The sequence below is a fragment of the Mus caroli genome, unplaced genomic scaffold, assembly GCF_978045245.1.
Source record: "Mus caroli unplaced genomic scaffold, Mus_caroli_1 scaffold_10, whole genome shotgun sequence".
Classification (NCBI taxonomy): domain Eukaryota; kingdom Metazoa; phylum Chordata; class Mammalia; order Rodentia; family Muridae; genus Mus; species Mus caroli.
The window spans coordinates 24,951,008-24,968,423 of NW_028227265.1; the positions used below are offsets into that span (position 1 = coordinate 24,951,008).

The 17,416-nt window shown below is 50.7% G+C and overlaps 1 protein-coding gene across 2 annotated transcripts; it reads left to right on the forward strand.

Moving 5' to 3' along the window:
• Positions 1-1,092: 1,092 nt before the first annotated feature.
• Cdh16 (cadherin 16) lies at positions 1,093-11,466 on the forward strand. Of its 2 annotated transcripts, XM_021170439.2 has the most exons (18): positions 1,093-1,249; positions 1,973-2,030; positions 2,274-2,363; positions 3,105-3,260; positions 3,330-3,468; positions 3,780-3,938; positions 5,430-5,626; positions 6,154-6,276; positions 6,454-6,604; positions 6,922-7,149; positions 7,234-7,310; positions 7,385-7,573; positions 7,654-7,895; positions 8,521-8,654; positions 9,084-9,326; positions 9,467-9,574; positions 10,337-10,453; positions 11,112-11,466. In XM_021170439.2, the coding sequence occupies exons 2-18, from the start codon at positions 1,986-1,988 to the stop codon at positions 11,204-11,206; spliced, it is 2,493 nt and encodes an 830-aa protein (XP_021026098.1). In that variant the 5' UTR covers positions 1,093-1,249; positions 1,973-1,985; the 3' UTR covers positions 11,207-11,466. The 2 variants fall into 2 exon arrangements, with proteins under 2 accessions (XP_021026098.1, XP_085699793.1); XM_085843667.1 differs by lacking the exon at positions 1,093-1,249 and having other exon boundaries at positions 1,962-2,030.
• The last annotated feature ends 5,950 nt before the right edge of the window (positions 11,467-17,416 follow it).

A 17,416-nucleotide genomic window follows, 5' to 3' on the forward strand; every position in this document is an offset into this window, starting at 1 on the left:
TGCTCACAGAAGTTCTGGGTGCTGGTTAGTAGGCACTCGGTATGTGTGAAACCTCCTTCAACAACCCCACATATAGCACTAACCTAGGCTCAGTGCCTCAGTGATCCTAAAACAGACACTCAGCTTGTCCCAGTCCCGCTTCCATCTGGAATGCTGACCAGATACACTATGAGCAGTCCTCGGGGGAGACCCCAAAACATGGAAGGAAAGTGAGAGGAGGGACACCAGGGTCTTCATACTCTGTACCCTCATCTGAGATTCCCAGCAAACAAGGTTTCTGCTGGGTCTGCTTTTCAGGCCTTACAGGGGGAGATGAGGAGGCCCTGGTCAGCCCTGTAACTCCCTCAAAATCACCTGAGCAGCCTCGGTCTTCTCTTTTCTGCTTAGAGACATGAGACAGGTCAGAGCCTCACCCTTATCTGTGTTCAGGAGACCATGTGAGGCTAGGAGAGCTTCAGGGGGACCTCTAGGCTTCTGTCCCCATCCACTGGTCTCACTGATGAATGTTCTAGAGCTCCGAACACACACTTGGGGTCATCTGCCCTTTGGGTTACACTCCCAGTCCTTTCCTTAGCTCCACGGGCCACTTGGGGCAGGACAAGGTCATAGCCTACCCAGAGGAACTCCGAAGCTAATAAGTGAGAAACAGGGTGGTGCTTCTGGGCATCCGTAGAAGCGGTTCATGGTATGGAGTGGGGGCGCCTAATCCAGCCTGTGAATGTAAGGGCTTTCCTGAAGAAGGGGTTATTAGTGCTTGTTGCTAAAGCGTAAGCAGGTACTTACTGTCCTGTAGAAAGGTGGGAAGAGCATTCCAGGCACAAGGAACAATATCTGGAGAGATCTGGCTACAGATGCCACTGCACAGAGGAGAAGTGGGGGCCAAATCTGAACACACACACACAAAGAAGTTATATCTAAGCCCAGAGGGTCAGCAAGTGCTCATTGGGCTGTGTCAAGGGGGCAGTGACAGACCAAGAGCTGCCCACCTCCTAGGGCTGGCAGTCACGGATGCTGAGCAGATCTGGCTCTCCAAAGTCAATAAGTAACTTGGGGGGACTAGGCGGGGCCAGGCCTGCTCCTGTGGGCCCCGGTGGCATTTTCCACTCCTGAGCAAGCACCGCCAGACCGCCTACCTGCTCAAGTGTCCACCTTGCCTTGCCCCACCTAAGCCAAATTTGCCAGAGCTCCCTGAAGAAGGATTCCTTTCTCCTGGAAACTGGACCAAGGGAGAGGCTTTGGGCATCAGAAGGTGAGTGCCTGAGAGCTCTTGGGTGGGTAGGGCTGAGGTTGGGAGTAGGGGCACTGCCCTATCCTTCAGATATCTGGGTAAGAATATTCAGGGATCCATCTTGCAGTCGTGTGTGTGTGTGTGTGTGTGTGTGTGTGTGTGTGTGTTAACATTGCACATTCTTAACTCCCTGCTGAGATCTGCAAAAACTGAGGACAGAGTTCCTGCATTAAGGGCAGTCTGGTATCTGGAGGGTGGCACTGGGAAACGTGATAGGCCCCAAGGCCTGAGCCACAAGTCCTCTGTTGCTGAAGGAATCGTCTTGTGTTCAAGTCCTCTGTGACCTTGGTCAGGCCCTGCCATTCAGGCCTTACATGAAGCACGGAACTCTGTCCTCAGAAATGATAGCTGTCTGTCCAGCTGCTAATTTCTGTGATTGGTGGCCTGCTGAATAATTGCCACTTTGGGAATCTGGGTGTTAATGAGGGGTGGGGGGAGATGGCAAGAAGGAGAAAGGGGTTTGGAAGTGAAAACTTCTATGGTGCTGTTTATAAGAGCAAGATCAAAGAAGCAGGATTGTTGGGCCTTACTTGGACTGACCGAGGAGCTGAACATTTGCAAAAGAGAACCACAGGCCATGCAGGGAGGAGACTAGTCCATACTGAGGTCCCTCTGCCTGTCTATACAGGGTAGAACCCTTCTTCTTGACCTTCTGACCTAAATTCTCATTCCCATGTCCCTCAGGTCTGCCTTGACCATGATCTCTGCCCGGCCGTGGCTACTTTACCTCTCTGTCATTCAGGTGAGTTGGTCCCGGTCTCTTCCTTCAGATCTCAAACTTAGGGGTTAGCACCCTTGTCCCCAGTCCCACTAGACTCCTGACACTGGCCATAATAGTAGTATGGGAGTTGTGAGTTCAAAGTCATAGCTATGGGCCTGCTGTGGAAGCAGGAAGCCTAAGACCAGGGGGCGGACAGACTAAGATCTGGTGGGTCAGGGAGAAGAAGTCTGTGTCTAAGGAACAAGGTGAGAACTTCCCCCACAGGCTTTCACCACTGAGGCCCAGCCTGCAGAAAGCCTGCACACAGAAGTCCCTGAAAACTATGGTGGAAATTTCCCTTTTTACATACTCAAGGTAAGCCGGAACGTGGGGTGGCTTCCCATTACCCCCCAATACCATGCTTCTCCTGCCAATTGGTCCAGTTCTCTTCCCTGATTTGAATCTCCTTTGAGTCTTGCTTCCTAGACAATGCATGGATTAGTGTAAGCAACTAACAAGATTTTAGTCCCAGAGAAGAGCCGAGCTTCGAGTTAAAGAACAGAAACGGGTGGTACTGGGTGTGGCAGCAGGTGCCGGTAATCCTAGCATTGGAGAAGATGAAGAGTTTGATGCCAACCTTGTCTAAAAAAAAAAAAAAAAACAGAAGAAAGGTTGTTGGAGAGGTTCCAGTTTTGGAAGGAAGGTGTCAGGGAGCATGGGGGATGTCAGGTATTAGAGGGAAATTTCCTCCTTTGAAGACCTACCAGATTTGAGATTGAATGCAGGTGCCAGCTCCTTCTGAGACTCAGTTTCCCCATATTTAAATCGGAGCCTGTAGCTAAAAGTGGTATCCCCTAGCCCAGGGGGATACCACTTCTTAACCTTCCTAATGCTGCAACCCTTTCATACAGTTCCATGTTGTGGTGACCCCTCCCCCAACCATAAAATGATTTTGCTACTTCATAACTATAATTTGGCCACTGTTATGGATCATAAAGTAAATAGATGACATGCAGGGTATTAATATGAATCCTGTTGGGGGTCACAACCCACGGGTTGAGAAACCACTGAGTCTAACCCTGGCCCCTAGTTCTTTTGCCTGTTTTCTCCCACCAGCTACCACTACCCCTGGGGAGAGATGAAGGCCGCATTGTCCTATCAGGAGACTCAAACACGGCAGATCAAAACACCTTTGCTGTGGATACAGACTCTGGCTTTCTAGTGACGACGAGGACCCTGGACCGGGAAGAGAAAGCAGAGTACCAACTACAGGTATGACAGAGTGAGGCACAGGGCAAGCAGGCAAGACAGAGTTGGGAACCAACTACCCTTTCCTACCAGGTCACCTTGGAGTCTGAGGATGGACGTGTCTTATGGGGTCCACAGCGTGTGACTGTGCATGTGAAAGATGAGAATGACCAGGTACCCCAATTCTCCCAGGCCATCTACAGAGCTCAGCTGAGCCAGGGCACCAGGCCTGGTAAGTGACATGGGCAACCGAAGTGTGGTGAAGACAGGCAAACATTGATAAGACATCAGACAGTAAAGAGACAGTTGCCAGTGACAAATCTGCAGGATTCTAGCTGTCCCCCTAGTTTGTCTCATTCTGTACCCTCTAACTCCGTTAATGGTACTATCTACTTTGGGTCTCATTTGTGAATTGGGATGAAAAACAGGCTCCCTTCCAGAACCCTGATACAGTAATGAGCACAGAAGAAGCTCTGAGAAGAGAGAGGGAGATACAGAAGACCTCCTGTCCCCACCATCCCTTACAATGTATCCCCACCCCAGGGGTCCCCTTCCTCTTCCTTGAGGCTTCTGATGGGGATGCACCAGGCACAGCTAACTCCGACCTTCGCTTCCACATTCTGAGCCAGTCCCCACCTCAGCCTTTACCAGACCTGTTCCAGCTGGACCCTCACCTAGGGGCTCTGGCTCTTAGTCCCAGTGGTAAGCATGAACTCGGTTTGATGGAGGGAGGGTCAGGGAATGGGGAAGGGGCCTCTGAGCTATAAGGGATGGGTGGGCTGGAGCTGAGATAGAAGAGAAGAGGGAGTTCTAGGCAGAGGCCGAAGCTGGGTTATACGTGGCAAGCTTAGGGATGGGATGGATAGGGACCAGATGGGAACGGATGAAGGATCTGTAGTTAAGATGCCTCAGGCATGGTATCAAGTTAGATCTACTTCTGGGAGTTTGATCAGAGGTACAAGTTAGGGATAGAAGAAAAAGTGACTCATTCCTCAACCCAACCAGCCACCTTTGCACTCCTCTAGCCCCTAAATGGCCTGCACAGTCCATGTGTCCAACACTTGCTCATCTGTATACTATCCTATCCTATCCTATAGACGCTCCACCTAGTCAATCAGCAAGCCCCTCAGCCCAGCACCTACCTATCTACCCTCCTCCCAACCCTGGTCATCCAGCTAGCTTACCAGTCAATCAGCCTTTCACTAAGGAAGGGAAATTGCAATCAAGTACTGGTCGGGTGCTCCAATGGTGATAAGAGAGACAGCTCTGTGGTTAAGAGCACTGACTGCTCTTACAGGGGACTCTGAGTTTGATTCTCAACACCCACATGCCATTTCATAATCCATCTGTAACTCCAGTCCCTGGGAATTGGATGCCCCCTGCTGGCCTTTGCTGCCACTTGTACTTACAGACACAGACACAGACAGACACAGACACATAAATAAATAATAAAATATAGTTTTTTTTAAAAAACACCTCTATCTCATTCCTTAGTATTTTTCTTTCTTTTTATCTTTTCAAGTCTTTTTGCTGCTGTTGTTGTTTTTCCAGATAAATATTCTTGTAACCCTGGCTCTCCTGGAACTAGCTCTGTAGACCAGGCTGGCCTCAAACTCATAGAGGCCACTGCCTCCCACGTGCTGGGATCAAAGGCATGCACCTCCACTGCCTGGTTTCATTTTGAGTTTTTTTTTTTTCTCTTTAGGTTTTTTAGGGGGACAAGTCTTTTAAAAATATTGTGTATATATCTATAGAGACAAATAGAAAGAGAGAAGCATAGATAGATAGATAGATAGATAGATAGATAGATAGATAGATAGATATTATGTGTGTGGGTGTTTTGCATGTGTGTGTGTGCGTGTGTGCATGTGTGTGTGTGCGTGTGTGCGTGTGCGTGTGTGTGTATGTGTGTGTGATACATGCCTAATGACGTTAGAGGCCAGAAGATGACATCTGGTCCCTTGGAACTGTAATTACAGCCAGTTGTCAGCTGCCATGTGGTGCTGAGAATATAGCGTGGGTCCCCTGGAAGAGCAGTCAATGCTCATAGCCACTGAAACATCTCTCCAATTCTCTTCCCTCAAAGTCTTTTAAACACCTGTAATATGCTTGGCTTTCTGTCTGGTACTGGCTGAAGAGGCTTTGGGCCTTGCTCCCTGGATCTATGCTCAATTGACCTTCTATCCCTTCTAGGAAGCACCAGCCTAGACCATGCCCTTGAAGAGACTTACCAGCTATTGGTACAGGTCAAGGACATGGGTGACCAGCCTTCAGGCCACCAGGCTATTGCCACTGTGGAGATCTCCATAGTAGAGAACAGCTGGGCACCCCTAGAGCCTGTTCACCTGGCAGAGAATCTCAAAGTTTCATACCCACACAGCATTGCCCAGGTGAGAAGTGACTGAAGTAACCTGCAGCTTGTACAGCTGGACGGACCTGAGTCACAACAGAACCTTGGGAGGAATGTCCAGGACTCAACTTGATCCCTATTCCTTTCTTCATGTCCCACTACAAAGTGGGAAGTAAGGCCTTGGGGAGCAAGCATACAGTCCATCACCTGCTATCCTCTGGTAGTGTGAGTTTGTGCTCTAACATCCCCAGCTTTCCTAAGGCTTCCTCGGGGGAAACAGCTGCCAACTTTCACTGCCATTGGGGATTGTCACCCAAGCCAGAAATGTCTCTGGCCTTTTCTAGCAATGCCTTGGGGTCAGTCCCAGAAAGCAGAAAATAAAATAACTTGGTCACTTAGGCACTTTGGCAAGCTCCAGGCTTGGACCAGAATAAGGTTGTCATAAGTCGCAAACCACGTGCTCTTAGGGTCCAGGTTTCTTTCCTGGGAAGCTGTTGGGGAATAAGGGCTGGCATAGATCCTTCCTGCTTCTCAGCCTAAAGGGCTATCAATTTACCTCCTCCCCAGGTGCACTGGAGTGGAGGAGATGTGCACTACCAGCTGGAGAGCCAGCCTCCAGGACCCTTTGATGTGGATACAGAGGGGATGCTCCATGTTACGATGGAGCTGGACCGAGAGGCCCAGGCTGAGGTGAGGTGAGAGGGAAACCCAGGGCAGACTGGAGAGTGCTCTGACACATGCCCCACAGATGTGGAAACAGGGAAGACATCCCAGGAGAGATAGGGCTGGCCACCAGAAGGGACTTGAATCTCTCCAGGCTAGAGCCACCCTTGGCCCTAATGTGAAACTCCCCACTGCCCACTACAGTACCAGCTCCAAGTCCGAGCTCAGAATTCCCATGGTGAGGACTACGCAGAACCCCTGGAGTTGCAGGTGGTGGTGATGGATGAAAACGACAATGCACCTGTCTGCTCCCCACATGACCCAACAGTCAGCATCCCTGAGCTCAGCCCCCCAGGTGGGTTATGGGTCTTGTCAGGAGCCGGGAAAGTCAGAGCTGCTAGAAACCACTCATCTTGATTCTTTGGGATAGGTCTAGCTTCCGAATTCTATGTCAAAGCCAAATACCACACACACACACACACACACACACACACACACACACACACACCATGTACACACACCACACACACCCACAAACACACACACACACACACTACACACCAAACACACACAAACACATTCACATACACACACACACACCACACACCAAACACACACAAACACATTCACACACACACACACCAGGAAATGGGTGGCAATGTTGTCTTACAGGAACTGAAGTAGCCAGGCTCTCAGCAGAGGATTTGGATGCCCCCGGGTCACCCAATTCCCACATTGTATATCAGTTGTTGAGCCCTGAGCCTGAGGAGGGGGCTGAAAACAAAGCCTTGGAGTTAGATCCGACCTCAGGCAGTGTAACACTGGGAACTGCCCCACTCCATGCTGGCCAGAATATCCTGCTTCGGGTGCTGGCTGTTGACCTAGCAGGATCAGAGAGTGGTAAGTACCCTGATAGTGGGTGACCTTGGCCCTTGCCCCTCTGCTCCTACTGGGACCTCACCAACAATCCCTCCCCTCTAACAGGCCTCAGCAGCACATGTGAGGTGACAGTTATGGTGACAGACATCAACAACCATGCCCCTGAGTTCATCAGTTCCCAGGTAAGCTGACACCGAGGTACAGAGATCATGGGAAGGATGCCAGTGGTGTTTACCAAGCATCTCCATCTTTCCAGATTGGGCCTGTAACTCTTCCTGAGGATGTAAAACCTGGGGCTCTGGTGGCCACTCTCGTGGCCACTGATGCTGACCTTGAACCTGCCTTCCGCCTTATGGACTTTGCCATTGAAGAAGGAGACCCAGAAGGGATCTTTGACCTGTCCTGGGAGCCAGACTCCGACCATGTCCAGCTCAGACTCCGGAAGGTTAGGATGTGGACAGGTGGGGAAGGGTCACAAGTGTACCACCCTGACCCACACAGTGACCCCGAACTCGCTGGTTTCAGAACCTCAGCTATGAGGCAGCTCCTGATCACAAGGTGGTGGTGGTAGTGAGGAACGTAGAAGAACTGGTGGGCCCAGGCCCAGGCCCTGCGGCCACGGCCACGGTGACTATACTAGTGGAGAGGGTGGTTGCTCCCCTCAAGTTGGACCAGGAGAGCTACGAGACCAGCATCCCAGTCAGCACCCCAGCTGGCTCCCTCCTGCTGACCATCCAGCCCTCAGACCCCATGAGCAGAACCCTCAGGTGAGCCAAAAGCCCTGCCACTTGCCTAGCCTGGACTTCCCATGATTCCCAAGGATGACTTACACACACACACACACACACACACAGAGAGAGAGAGAGAGAGAGAGAGAGAGAGAGAGAGAGAGAGAGAGAGAGAGAGAGAGAGAGAGAAACTCATTTAGTATGTGGCCAAAAGTATTCCTCAAATGATTACTAATGCCAAGGTTCTGACCCCTGGAGGGCCAGCACTGGATGGACTAGGCAGACATGGAGGAGGTGTGTCTAGAGCCCACGGGAGCTCTACTTAATCCTCCTTAAGGGAGCACCACCATCCAGACTGAAACTGTACCTGAGTCTTTGCCCTCCAGACTTCTTGGTTGGATGCTCTGGAACTAGTGAGGTTGAACCAGTTGCTGCCCTTCATCCATAGGTTCTGATAATCCTCCCCGCTCCTACAGTTCAAACACCATATCACCAACAAATTCTAAAACTGGGTGGCTGGGCTCACCAGCACTGGTGTTGTCCCTGAATCACAGAAAGGATACAGGACTTGAGTATCCAGCTGCACCATCCTGGGGGTTTCTGAGCAGCACCCTATATATTGTTCCAGTGCCTCCCCAAACACACCTTCATCTTTGGGCCTCAGGTTCTCCCTGGTCAATGACTCAGAGGGCTGGCTCTGCATCAAGGAGGTGTCTGGGGAGGTACACACAGCCCAATCCCTGCAGGGTGCCCAGCCTGGAGACACATACACAGTGCTTGTGGAGGCCCAAGACACAGGTATGATCACACAGCAATGGAGTCTTCTCCGGGGATGGCAACTTCACTGCAAACCTTTTACATGAAAACCATCCTTCAAGTTGACACTCACAATTCCCCAACTGTGTCCCTTGGGCTTCTTGGGCTATCAACTGCAAGGACAGACAAGACAATGGGCATTAGATTAGGAAAGCAGAAGGAGAGCCAGGAGCTGTGTCTGAGGCAGGAATGCTAAGAGATGGGCCAAGTGGAACCCTGGAGCCAGGTGAGGGGGACCATGGATGGCACCTCAATAGGATAAACAGCTAGCTCTGGGAAGGCAAGTGAGGAAGGGTACATCAGGGTGCAGGAGTATGAAGGGAAGCAGTAGAGTAAGACAGATGGGCTGTGTGGGGTGTGTGGAGACCAGCCCAGGTTTTCTGAGGCTTACCCTCACCTCCAATAATACAGATAAGCCAGGACTGAGCACTTCTGCCACCGTTGTGGTCCACTTCTTGAAGGCCTCTCCTGTCCCAGCATTGACTCTGGCTGCTGGGCCCAGCCGACACCTCTGTACACCCCGCCAAGACTACGGTGTAGTTGTGAGTGGGGTCAGTGAGGACCCTGACCTGACCAACAGGAATGGTCCCTACAGCTTTGCTCTCGGTCCCAATCCCACTGTGCAGCGGGATTGGCGCCTCCAGCCTCTCAACGGTACGTGGCAGGGGATGAGAATGAGGCTGTGAAGGGTGAGTTCACTTGGATGTGAGATGGGGTAGGGTTGGAAGTGGGGGAGCAGCTTGGGTGGAGCCTGTTCAGGCCAGTGACTCTAATCGTCTTCTGCAACCCAACAGATTCCCATGCCTACCTCACCTTGGCATTGCATTGGGTAGAGCCTGGTGAATACATGGTACCTGTGGTTGTCCACCATGATACCCATATGTGGCAACTCCAGGTCAAAGGTGAGGTTGGGGCTTCAGTGTTGCCAAAGTTGGCATCTTTAATTTCTACAGGAGCCATTGGGATATGGAGGAAAGAGCCTGGGTATAGACAATGCACTCTCATGTAGACAGCACATACCTATGCACATTTGTTCCTCTGGGCTGACCTGCTGACCTGGGCTGAACAACTATCCTGCCACACACACACACACAGAGGAGTAATCACCTTCACACACACACACACACACACACACACACACACACACACACCTACATAGGTGTGCACAGAAACATGTGTCTTAGTCGGAGTTTCTATCCCTACACAAACATCATGACCAAGAAGCAAGTTGGGGAGGAAAAGTTTTATTCAGCTTACACTTCCACACTGCTGTTCATCACCAAAGGAAGTCAGGACAGGAACTCAAGCAGGTCAGGAAGCAGGAGCTGATGCAGAGACCATGGAGGGATGTTACTTACTGGCTTGCTTCTCCTGGTTTGCTCAGCTTGCTTTCTTATAGAACCCAAGAAGGACTACCAGCCCAGGGATGGCACCACCCACAAGGGGCCTTTCCCCCTTGATCACTAATTGAGAAAATGCCTTACAGCTGGATCTCATGGAGGCATTTCCTTAAGGGAGGCTCCTTTCTCTGTGATAACTCCAGCTTGGGTCAAGTTGACACACAAAACCAGCCACTACAATATGTATCAGCCAGTTTTCCAAATGGGAGGCCCCGAGCTGCTGGGAGCCTTCCCTTATACCTTTATCTTCTTTCACCACCCCAGTGATTGTGTGTCGCTGCAATGTGGAGGGCCAATGTATGCGCAAGGTGGGTCGCATGAAGGGAATGCCCACGAAACTGTCAGCGGTGGGTGTCCTCTTGGGCACCCTGGCAGCGATAGGTAATGGAGGTTTTATGTCTTTATTCTGACAGATTTGCTCTTTGGTGATTATTTCCTTTGCTGGTTCTAGTTTAAGGCTGTGAAGTGTCTTTCTCTTGGGGGGGGGGGTCTATGCAACAGCTCACTGGCTCTCCTGTGAACTCCCCAATCTGACCTCAGAGAAAATGTGTGTGAGAGAGAGGAGAGAGGAGTGGGAGACAATTGGCCTTTACCTCTTTGACCAGACCTTTAAATATATATATAATATGTACATATTATATATATATATAATGTAATATAATACATATTATATATGATACATATTACATAGTTATTTTGTATGTATATGTATATACATATTTTTTAACAGTGTATCAGTAAGTTGCCCCCAGCTGACCTAAAATTCACTGTAGCCTAGTCAGGCCTTGAGTTTAGCATCTTTCTGCCTCAGCTTTCTGAGAAAGGGGACTTAAGAGGTCTTGGGAGGCTGGGATATCCTTTGACCTTGGTAAAGTCAAAGCAGAGCAGATTTATCAGACACTGAGATTCGTTCTCAGCACAGCTTGGAGACACTGTCTAGAAAATGTCATATAGAGCCAACAACACGGTCGAGAGGTTTTAGTGAGGTGCCCTCCTGATCATCCTCTCTAAGGGCTTACCCACTCTTCTCACACCGCAGGCTTCATTCTCATTCTTGTGTTCACGCACCTGGCCCTGGCAAGGAAGGACCTAGATCAGCCAGCAGACAGCGTGCCCCTGAAGGCAGCGGTGTGAATGATCCAAGCAGCCCCAGCTGGGAGGTTGGCCCCAGCTCCCTCTGAACTCACTAAGAAAGGACCCAGTACCCAAGATGCACTGGAGACCAAGACAGAGTAAAAGCCCTTCACCTTGTTGGTGTGGAGACACTGTCACCAGGCATGTTCCCAAAGCCTGAGCACCCACTTTACGGGATGACCATGGGAACACTCCAAATGGCAGCTCTTTGTCCAATAATAAAGGCTCAGAGAGCTAGACTGGACCCTGTAAAGACTGTGTCTGCACATCCACGTGTACATATGTGAGCACATCTGCCCCTCCCCCACGCACAGCCCTTCTACTGACATTCAAAATAGATCGGCAGGATGGGTAGGCTCCCTTGTGAGGAAGGACATAAGGACATCATCTGGGGTGAGGGTAAGAACTTGGGGTCAATGAAATGTGGGTCTCCAAGAGGCTACCAGCCACAAACCCTAGGGTAACTACAAAGGTAAGATAAGGGACTGTCTTTTCAGGAGTCATTCTGTGTGTTCAGGACATCTCTGTGCCATGAGAGCACACTGTCTTGTGAATGTGTATCCTCCATTCATGTGAGCGCGCACTCAGACCTCCATTCATGGGTGCGCACACTCAGACTCTGTGCATGAACCACCTACATTCAGGATGGGCAGAGGTCTCTCAGCCTCAGGGAGGATGCTGAGGGCCTCTTGAGGCAGGGACAGGAGAGCTAAAGCTGGCAACGGTTCCTTCTGTCCCAGTGCAGGCTCCACACCATTCTGGGTCTCACCCACAGGATCATGTGGGCACATGTATGGAAATTTGAAGGAGGGTATCATTCACACAGACACTTGGGGTGAAGCAGGAGGCTGCAATGGTTTACCCCAGAGCTACCTCAGCCCCGGGTGTAGGATTAAGGGATGTCCCCAGTGACCTAACCAACACCTCCAGACTGATCTATGACATCCGTTTCTAGACTGATCCGAGGTAGTCCACAAACCTCTTCCTAATGATCCCTGGGGAACTAGGGAGAGACTTGCTGTCCCAGGTACCAAGGGTTGATGGTGATAAATCATGGGGAGGAGAGAAAACAGCACCAGTGGGGCCCAGCCCTATTTTTAGGATATAATCTCTCTGGTGCTGGCAGTTGCTATGAGATAGGAGCCAAGCCCAGGCAAGAAGACAGGGTGGGCATCCTGACTGGCCTGGAAGAGAGACTGCAGATGGAATCTAAAGTCAGTCTGGACTCAGGAACCAACACCTCACACCTGCACTGGAGATCCCACTGGCCATCCCAAGGAGAACCTTCCCCACCCAGCTACCCCCACTCCATTCTCTGCTTAAGTTACACCTGTCCAGCAGTCTTCAACATGCAAAAGGTCCTTTTGGAAGTAACATCTCCTCATCTCTCTATCCGCCTGCTAGGACTGGATTTTTGTCCCCATATTCTTCAGGTAAATGATCTCAAAGGTCAGAGAGGTTAAGGAACCGGATATCTGGTAGAACCAGAGTGCAAGACACACCTTTGTGGCTGAGGTCTATGCTGCCCCTTGAGAAGTGTTCTCGTCCTTCCTCAAGACCCCCCAGTAGTACCTTAGAGATCATTCAACTAGCTGCTTCTGGTAAAACTGGGAAGGCAGACTGAAAAGAGGAGGGTCCATGCAGCATGCGGGCTGGAATCTTCCTGTTGGCTGGCTTCTTGCTATGGATGGACCTGAGCAGCTGAGAGATGGGAAGGCAGGAATGAGTGGTTGAATGGATCGCTGGATAGATGGATGGTGGGTTGGTGAGTAGATAGATGGGAAACCAACAAAGGAAAGGATGAGTGATGGGAACTCAGAGCCGATGGTGACATCTGTCCCAACTGGACAACTCCTTCATAGAACTTCCCGGATCAGGGAGAGGGTGACCACTATAGTCTCAACATATTCAGACTCTCTGGGCATCTGTAGACACAAAACTTTTCTGTTGTGCATAGCTTGACTCTAGACAAGAAGGGAGGATCCTGTAGGGTCACAGCATGCCTGACTCACAGGACAAAAACACGTAGGGAGAGAGTCGGTGAGTGCCTAAAAGGATTCCTATTAATGACATCACACAGCAGGCAGAGTCCATGATGCACTATGGTAAGACAAGGTGTGCACCTGTGTGTGTGTGTGTGTGTGTGTGTGAGAGAGAGAGAGAGAGAGAGAGAGAGAGAGAGAGAGAGAGAGAGAGAGAGAGCAGGGGTGGGGTGGGGTGGGGTGGGAGTGGGGCTGTGTGATCAGTATGAGTTGAAGAACACCCCACCATGCCTGGCTCATCCTTGCTTGTGTATCTCCAGACACATCGCTTCCTCCCTCTGAGCCTCAGTTTACCAGTTTATAAAATGAGGTTTCAGAGAGAACTACATTACGTAATTTCAAAATACATTTGGCAGAGCCAGGCACACTGTAGGAATATGTATGGCTTTCCCCAGATCTACATGGATGTCTGCAGTCTCACAGTCACTGTCTATAGAGGCACTTGAGGCCCAAGCTTTGGAGAAGTATGGAGAGAGGACCAGATCCAGCACCCATTGGTGTTGTGGGGTCACTGGAGTGAGCTCTCGCTGATTCTGTGATGTAAGGGATGTCGCAGAGGTCTGACTAAACTGGAGAGGGGAGGGTCTATGCAGCAGGGGGCTAAGCTACCAGCTCTCCCAGGCCCCTTTCAGAAGTGTAGGGCCAGATCAAAGGGAGCCAGCACTGAGGCCCAGGAGTCCGGCTTGAAAAGAATGTAAACACAGAGATATTTTTAAACTTTTTCCAGCCTCAGTGATAGAGCTCTTGAAGCTAGAGGCCCCAAGGTCAATCCAGACCTCACCCCCAAAGAATGAAACAATCTTAGGACCCCAGAGACCCAGACACATCTGCACGTACCCCAGAGCTCTAGCTTGGGCCTCAGGGAAGAAAGTTCTTCACACAGTCTCACTTCCAGACCATCTTGCTACTGTGGGGAGACCTTTCTAGTTTGTACTGTAGGAACCTCAGAGGGGAACCTCAGAGGGGAGACTGAGCTTGGCAGCCTTTGATGGCCCTGCCACTCTACCAAGGCCCATGGCACGTGTGAGCCTGTGAGTGTAAGTGTGGGCATGGTCTTCTAGGTGTGGTCCGAGAGTGTGTCGAAATATGCAAGGAACCCATATCTTATCCCTTCTCTTTCCTTAGCATCCCCAGCTGCCTCCCTGGATCCCTGGGGGTTGGTGGATAACTTGAAGGACAGAAGGCAGGTCTGAGGGTCAAGGGGGAAGGGTCATCTGAGGATGAGATGATGACACAGCAAGAGACTGGGGAAGAGATGTGGAGTAGGACAGGTTGCTGGTCTGTGCTGAGAGAGTTAGAGAGACTACTGAGGAGAGGACTAAGGGACTCGGATGTCTCAATGACAATCGGGTGTCACAGTGACTCGGAAATGAGGGAACAAGGCTTCCTGGATCTCCCCCATTTCCATGCCCCAGCTGTAGTGACCACGGGTTCCATGACTACAGACTCTTCCCTCAGAGCCATGTGGTTCTTCCGTTCTTGCAGGAGTGTTACAGGAGACTCATGCAGAGGTAACAACGTGACATATATCTTTACCCTGTGGTCATAAATGAGGAACTCCTCCATGTGGGACACAGGGATCCTAGACTGTCTGAATCCCCACTGGCTAGAGTGGGTGTTGTCAAACACGTTCAGAAGCTAAACAGAGCTTTCATTAAAAGGGACCCTAGCCCAAGGAGATGACCCAGCTAGCGGTCACTCCGACCTTATCGAATGCTGTGCCACTTTGTCCTGAGAGAGGCAGCATGCAGTGCTAGGGCACACAGCTCCCCTGTGGAGACGGATGCACACAGTGTGGCTTCAGCTGCCGGATCTTCCTCTAGAGCCGTGGGAGCTGAGACCGAAGCTGGCAGCACTTTACCACGTGTGGAGACTTTGGGCACGGGGCAACAGGCAGCTGGGTGCAGTTGGCGCTGGTGATGAAGGGACTGAGGAGATGCCCTGTGTGTCCCCTCACCAAGCTATGCTATTCTTGGTCACTTGGTGATGGCAGCAAGGACAGAGATAATGACCAGTGGGAGAGAGTCATGAGCACAGGTCCCTTATCTGACACGTTCCCTGGAAACTTGGCAGGGGCAGCCCGGCTTGGGAGGCCCAGGCGGAGGGGAGCAGGTGGTCACACATGATGGATGGGGGCTGGGTTCTCTGCAGCAGCTGCCTCTCCTACAACAAAGCAAGGTCTCTCAGAACTCACTGGGACTTTCCAATGGGATTTGTTTCTGTGTAATCTTCATTCCATACCCATCCTACCCAGAGCTAGCCTCCTTGGTCCCCATCCCAGAGACTTTGCCTCTTCAGAGGATAGGTTTGCTAGCTCAGTGAGGGGATTGCCTCCAGAGAACAGCTCTGGCCTGGGTGCCATGGTCTTGCCTGCTTCCTAGCTGTGAGGCCTTCCTTAGGAAAGGCATTTGAGTTTGGGGTTGGGGCGGGGTTGTTTGTTTATTTGTTGAGACAGGGTCTCATTTATTCCGGGATGGTCTCAAATTCTCAACGAAGCAGAGAATGAAGACCTTGAATTTCTCATTTTCCTGCCTCTGTCTTCTAACCGGTGGGATTACAGGTCTGTGTTACCATGCCCAAGTTATTCACTGCTGGGGATGGAACCCAGGACTCGCTGTACAGCAGGCAAACACTCACCAATAGAGAAATCTCTCTTTGAGTCTGAGTTTCAGCTTCCTCATGCCTTTCCTGGGTTGCTATGTGGATGGCAGGATCAAACAGTTGGGAAAGAAAGTTAAATGTGCAACTTGTATAGGTGTGTGTGTGTGTGTGTGTGTGTGTGTACATGCATATGTGCTCATGTGTGTGGACTGGGATGGAGAGAGGAAGTCATATGGGCCCCCACCTTTGGAGACTCCCACCCATGGATTTTCCATTGGCACGTCCGCACCCTCTCCCCCAAAATAGGCCCTGCAAGCCGAGGGCGACAGTGCCCAGACTGAGGGGGCTTTTTTTAGCCGCCCTTTGGTTGTCAGCTTTTGAGCAGCTGCTATTTCCAGCCCCAACGCCTAGGGGAGTAGGGCCAAGTGGACTGAGGCTCACTCCCTGGCTGGCTCTCTGACAGTATCCCCAGGGGGCCAGCCTGGCTGTTGATACCCTGCCCTGCAGCAAGATGTTTGCGGGCAGAGGGCTCAGCATCCACCTCCAGAAAGCTGCAGATATTGCAAAACCCAATCACATTTACGGAGCTCATCCCAAGGACCACGCCCATTCTCCATCCAGAGGAGAACACCTGTGATGCTCGCTGAGATGGTACAAAAGGGTGGACACCTAGTTGGCTTTAAATGAGGTGCTGGTGGGCAGCTACTAATATTGTTGTTACTATAGCTACAGCCACTCTAGTTTTTGTTATGGTGACTTTCTAAGAGTCAAGTTTTCTTCCAGTGTTTTGTTTGGTTTTGTTTTTGAGATAAGAGAGGCTTGCTTTCTCTGGGGTTTTGAACTCTTAACTTGTCCACCTGAGTCTCCCAGCGATGTGATTCCATCATTCCGGCCATTTATCATCATGCCCAGCTTCCTTCTGGTCTTTCTGTCTGAGCACCTTTCCTTGAGGGATTCGGGACATACTTCCTTCTCTGTAGATACGTACACATCTATTAGTAGTAAGGGGACCCATGGGGTGCCCTGCATGTCTATGAACTGCCCGTCCTCTATAAATACTTCTGGGGTCCATAACTCATTGGTTATGAAGCACTTGACCTTTAGCAGTTCATCTGAGTGCGCTCACAATCTCTGTCGCCTCCTCTAATACCATCAGACACCGTCCCCAAAGCATCCCAACACCCTAAATTCTGAAAGTCAAATTCCAAGGGCTAACTCTCCAAATGGCCTCTGGATTACAGAATCTTCTAACGAGATTAAAGGGGTAGGGGGAGCTACACAGAAGAATTTCTAACTGTTCAAGTGCATAAGACATTGGACATCAAGGACAAATAAGGTGTCCTAAGATCTCTGGCCATGGTGTGCATGGACATAGAGGTATGGAGTGTGTTGGGGTAATAAGCTGTGAGGATTCTGGGAAGGGGTTAGGGCAGGGAAAGAAAAGGAGTGTGGCTGAGCCAGGCCTTTCTCTTCTAGTCGGGGTCATTTCCCAGTAGGGCAGCAAGATCACTTGGGGCTAAGGCCACATGATCCAGTATGTCCCAAGTGGTTACTGCACAAGGTGAGA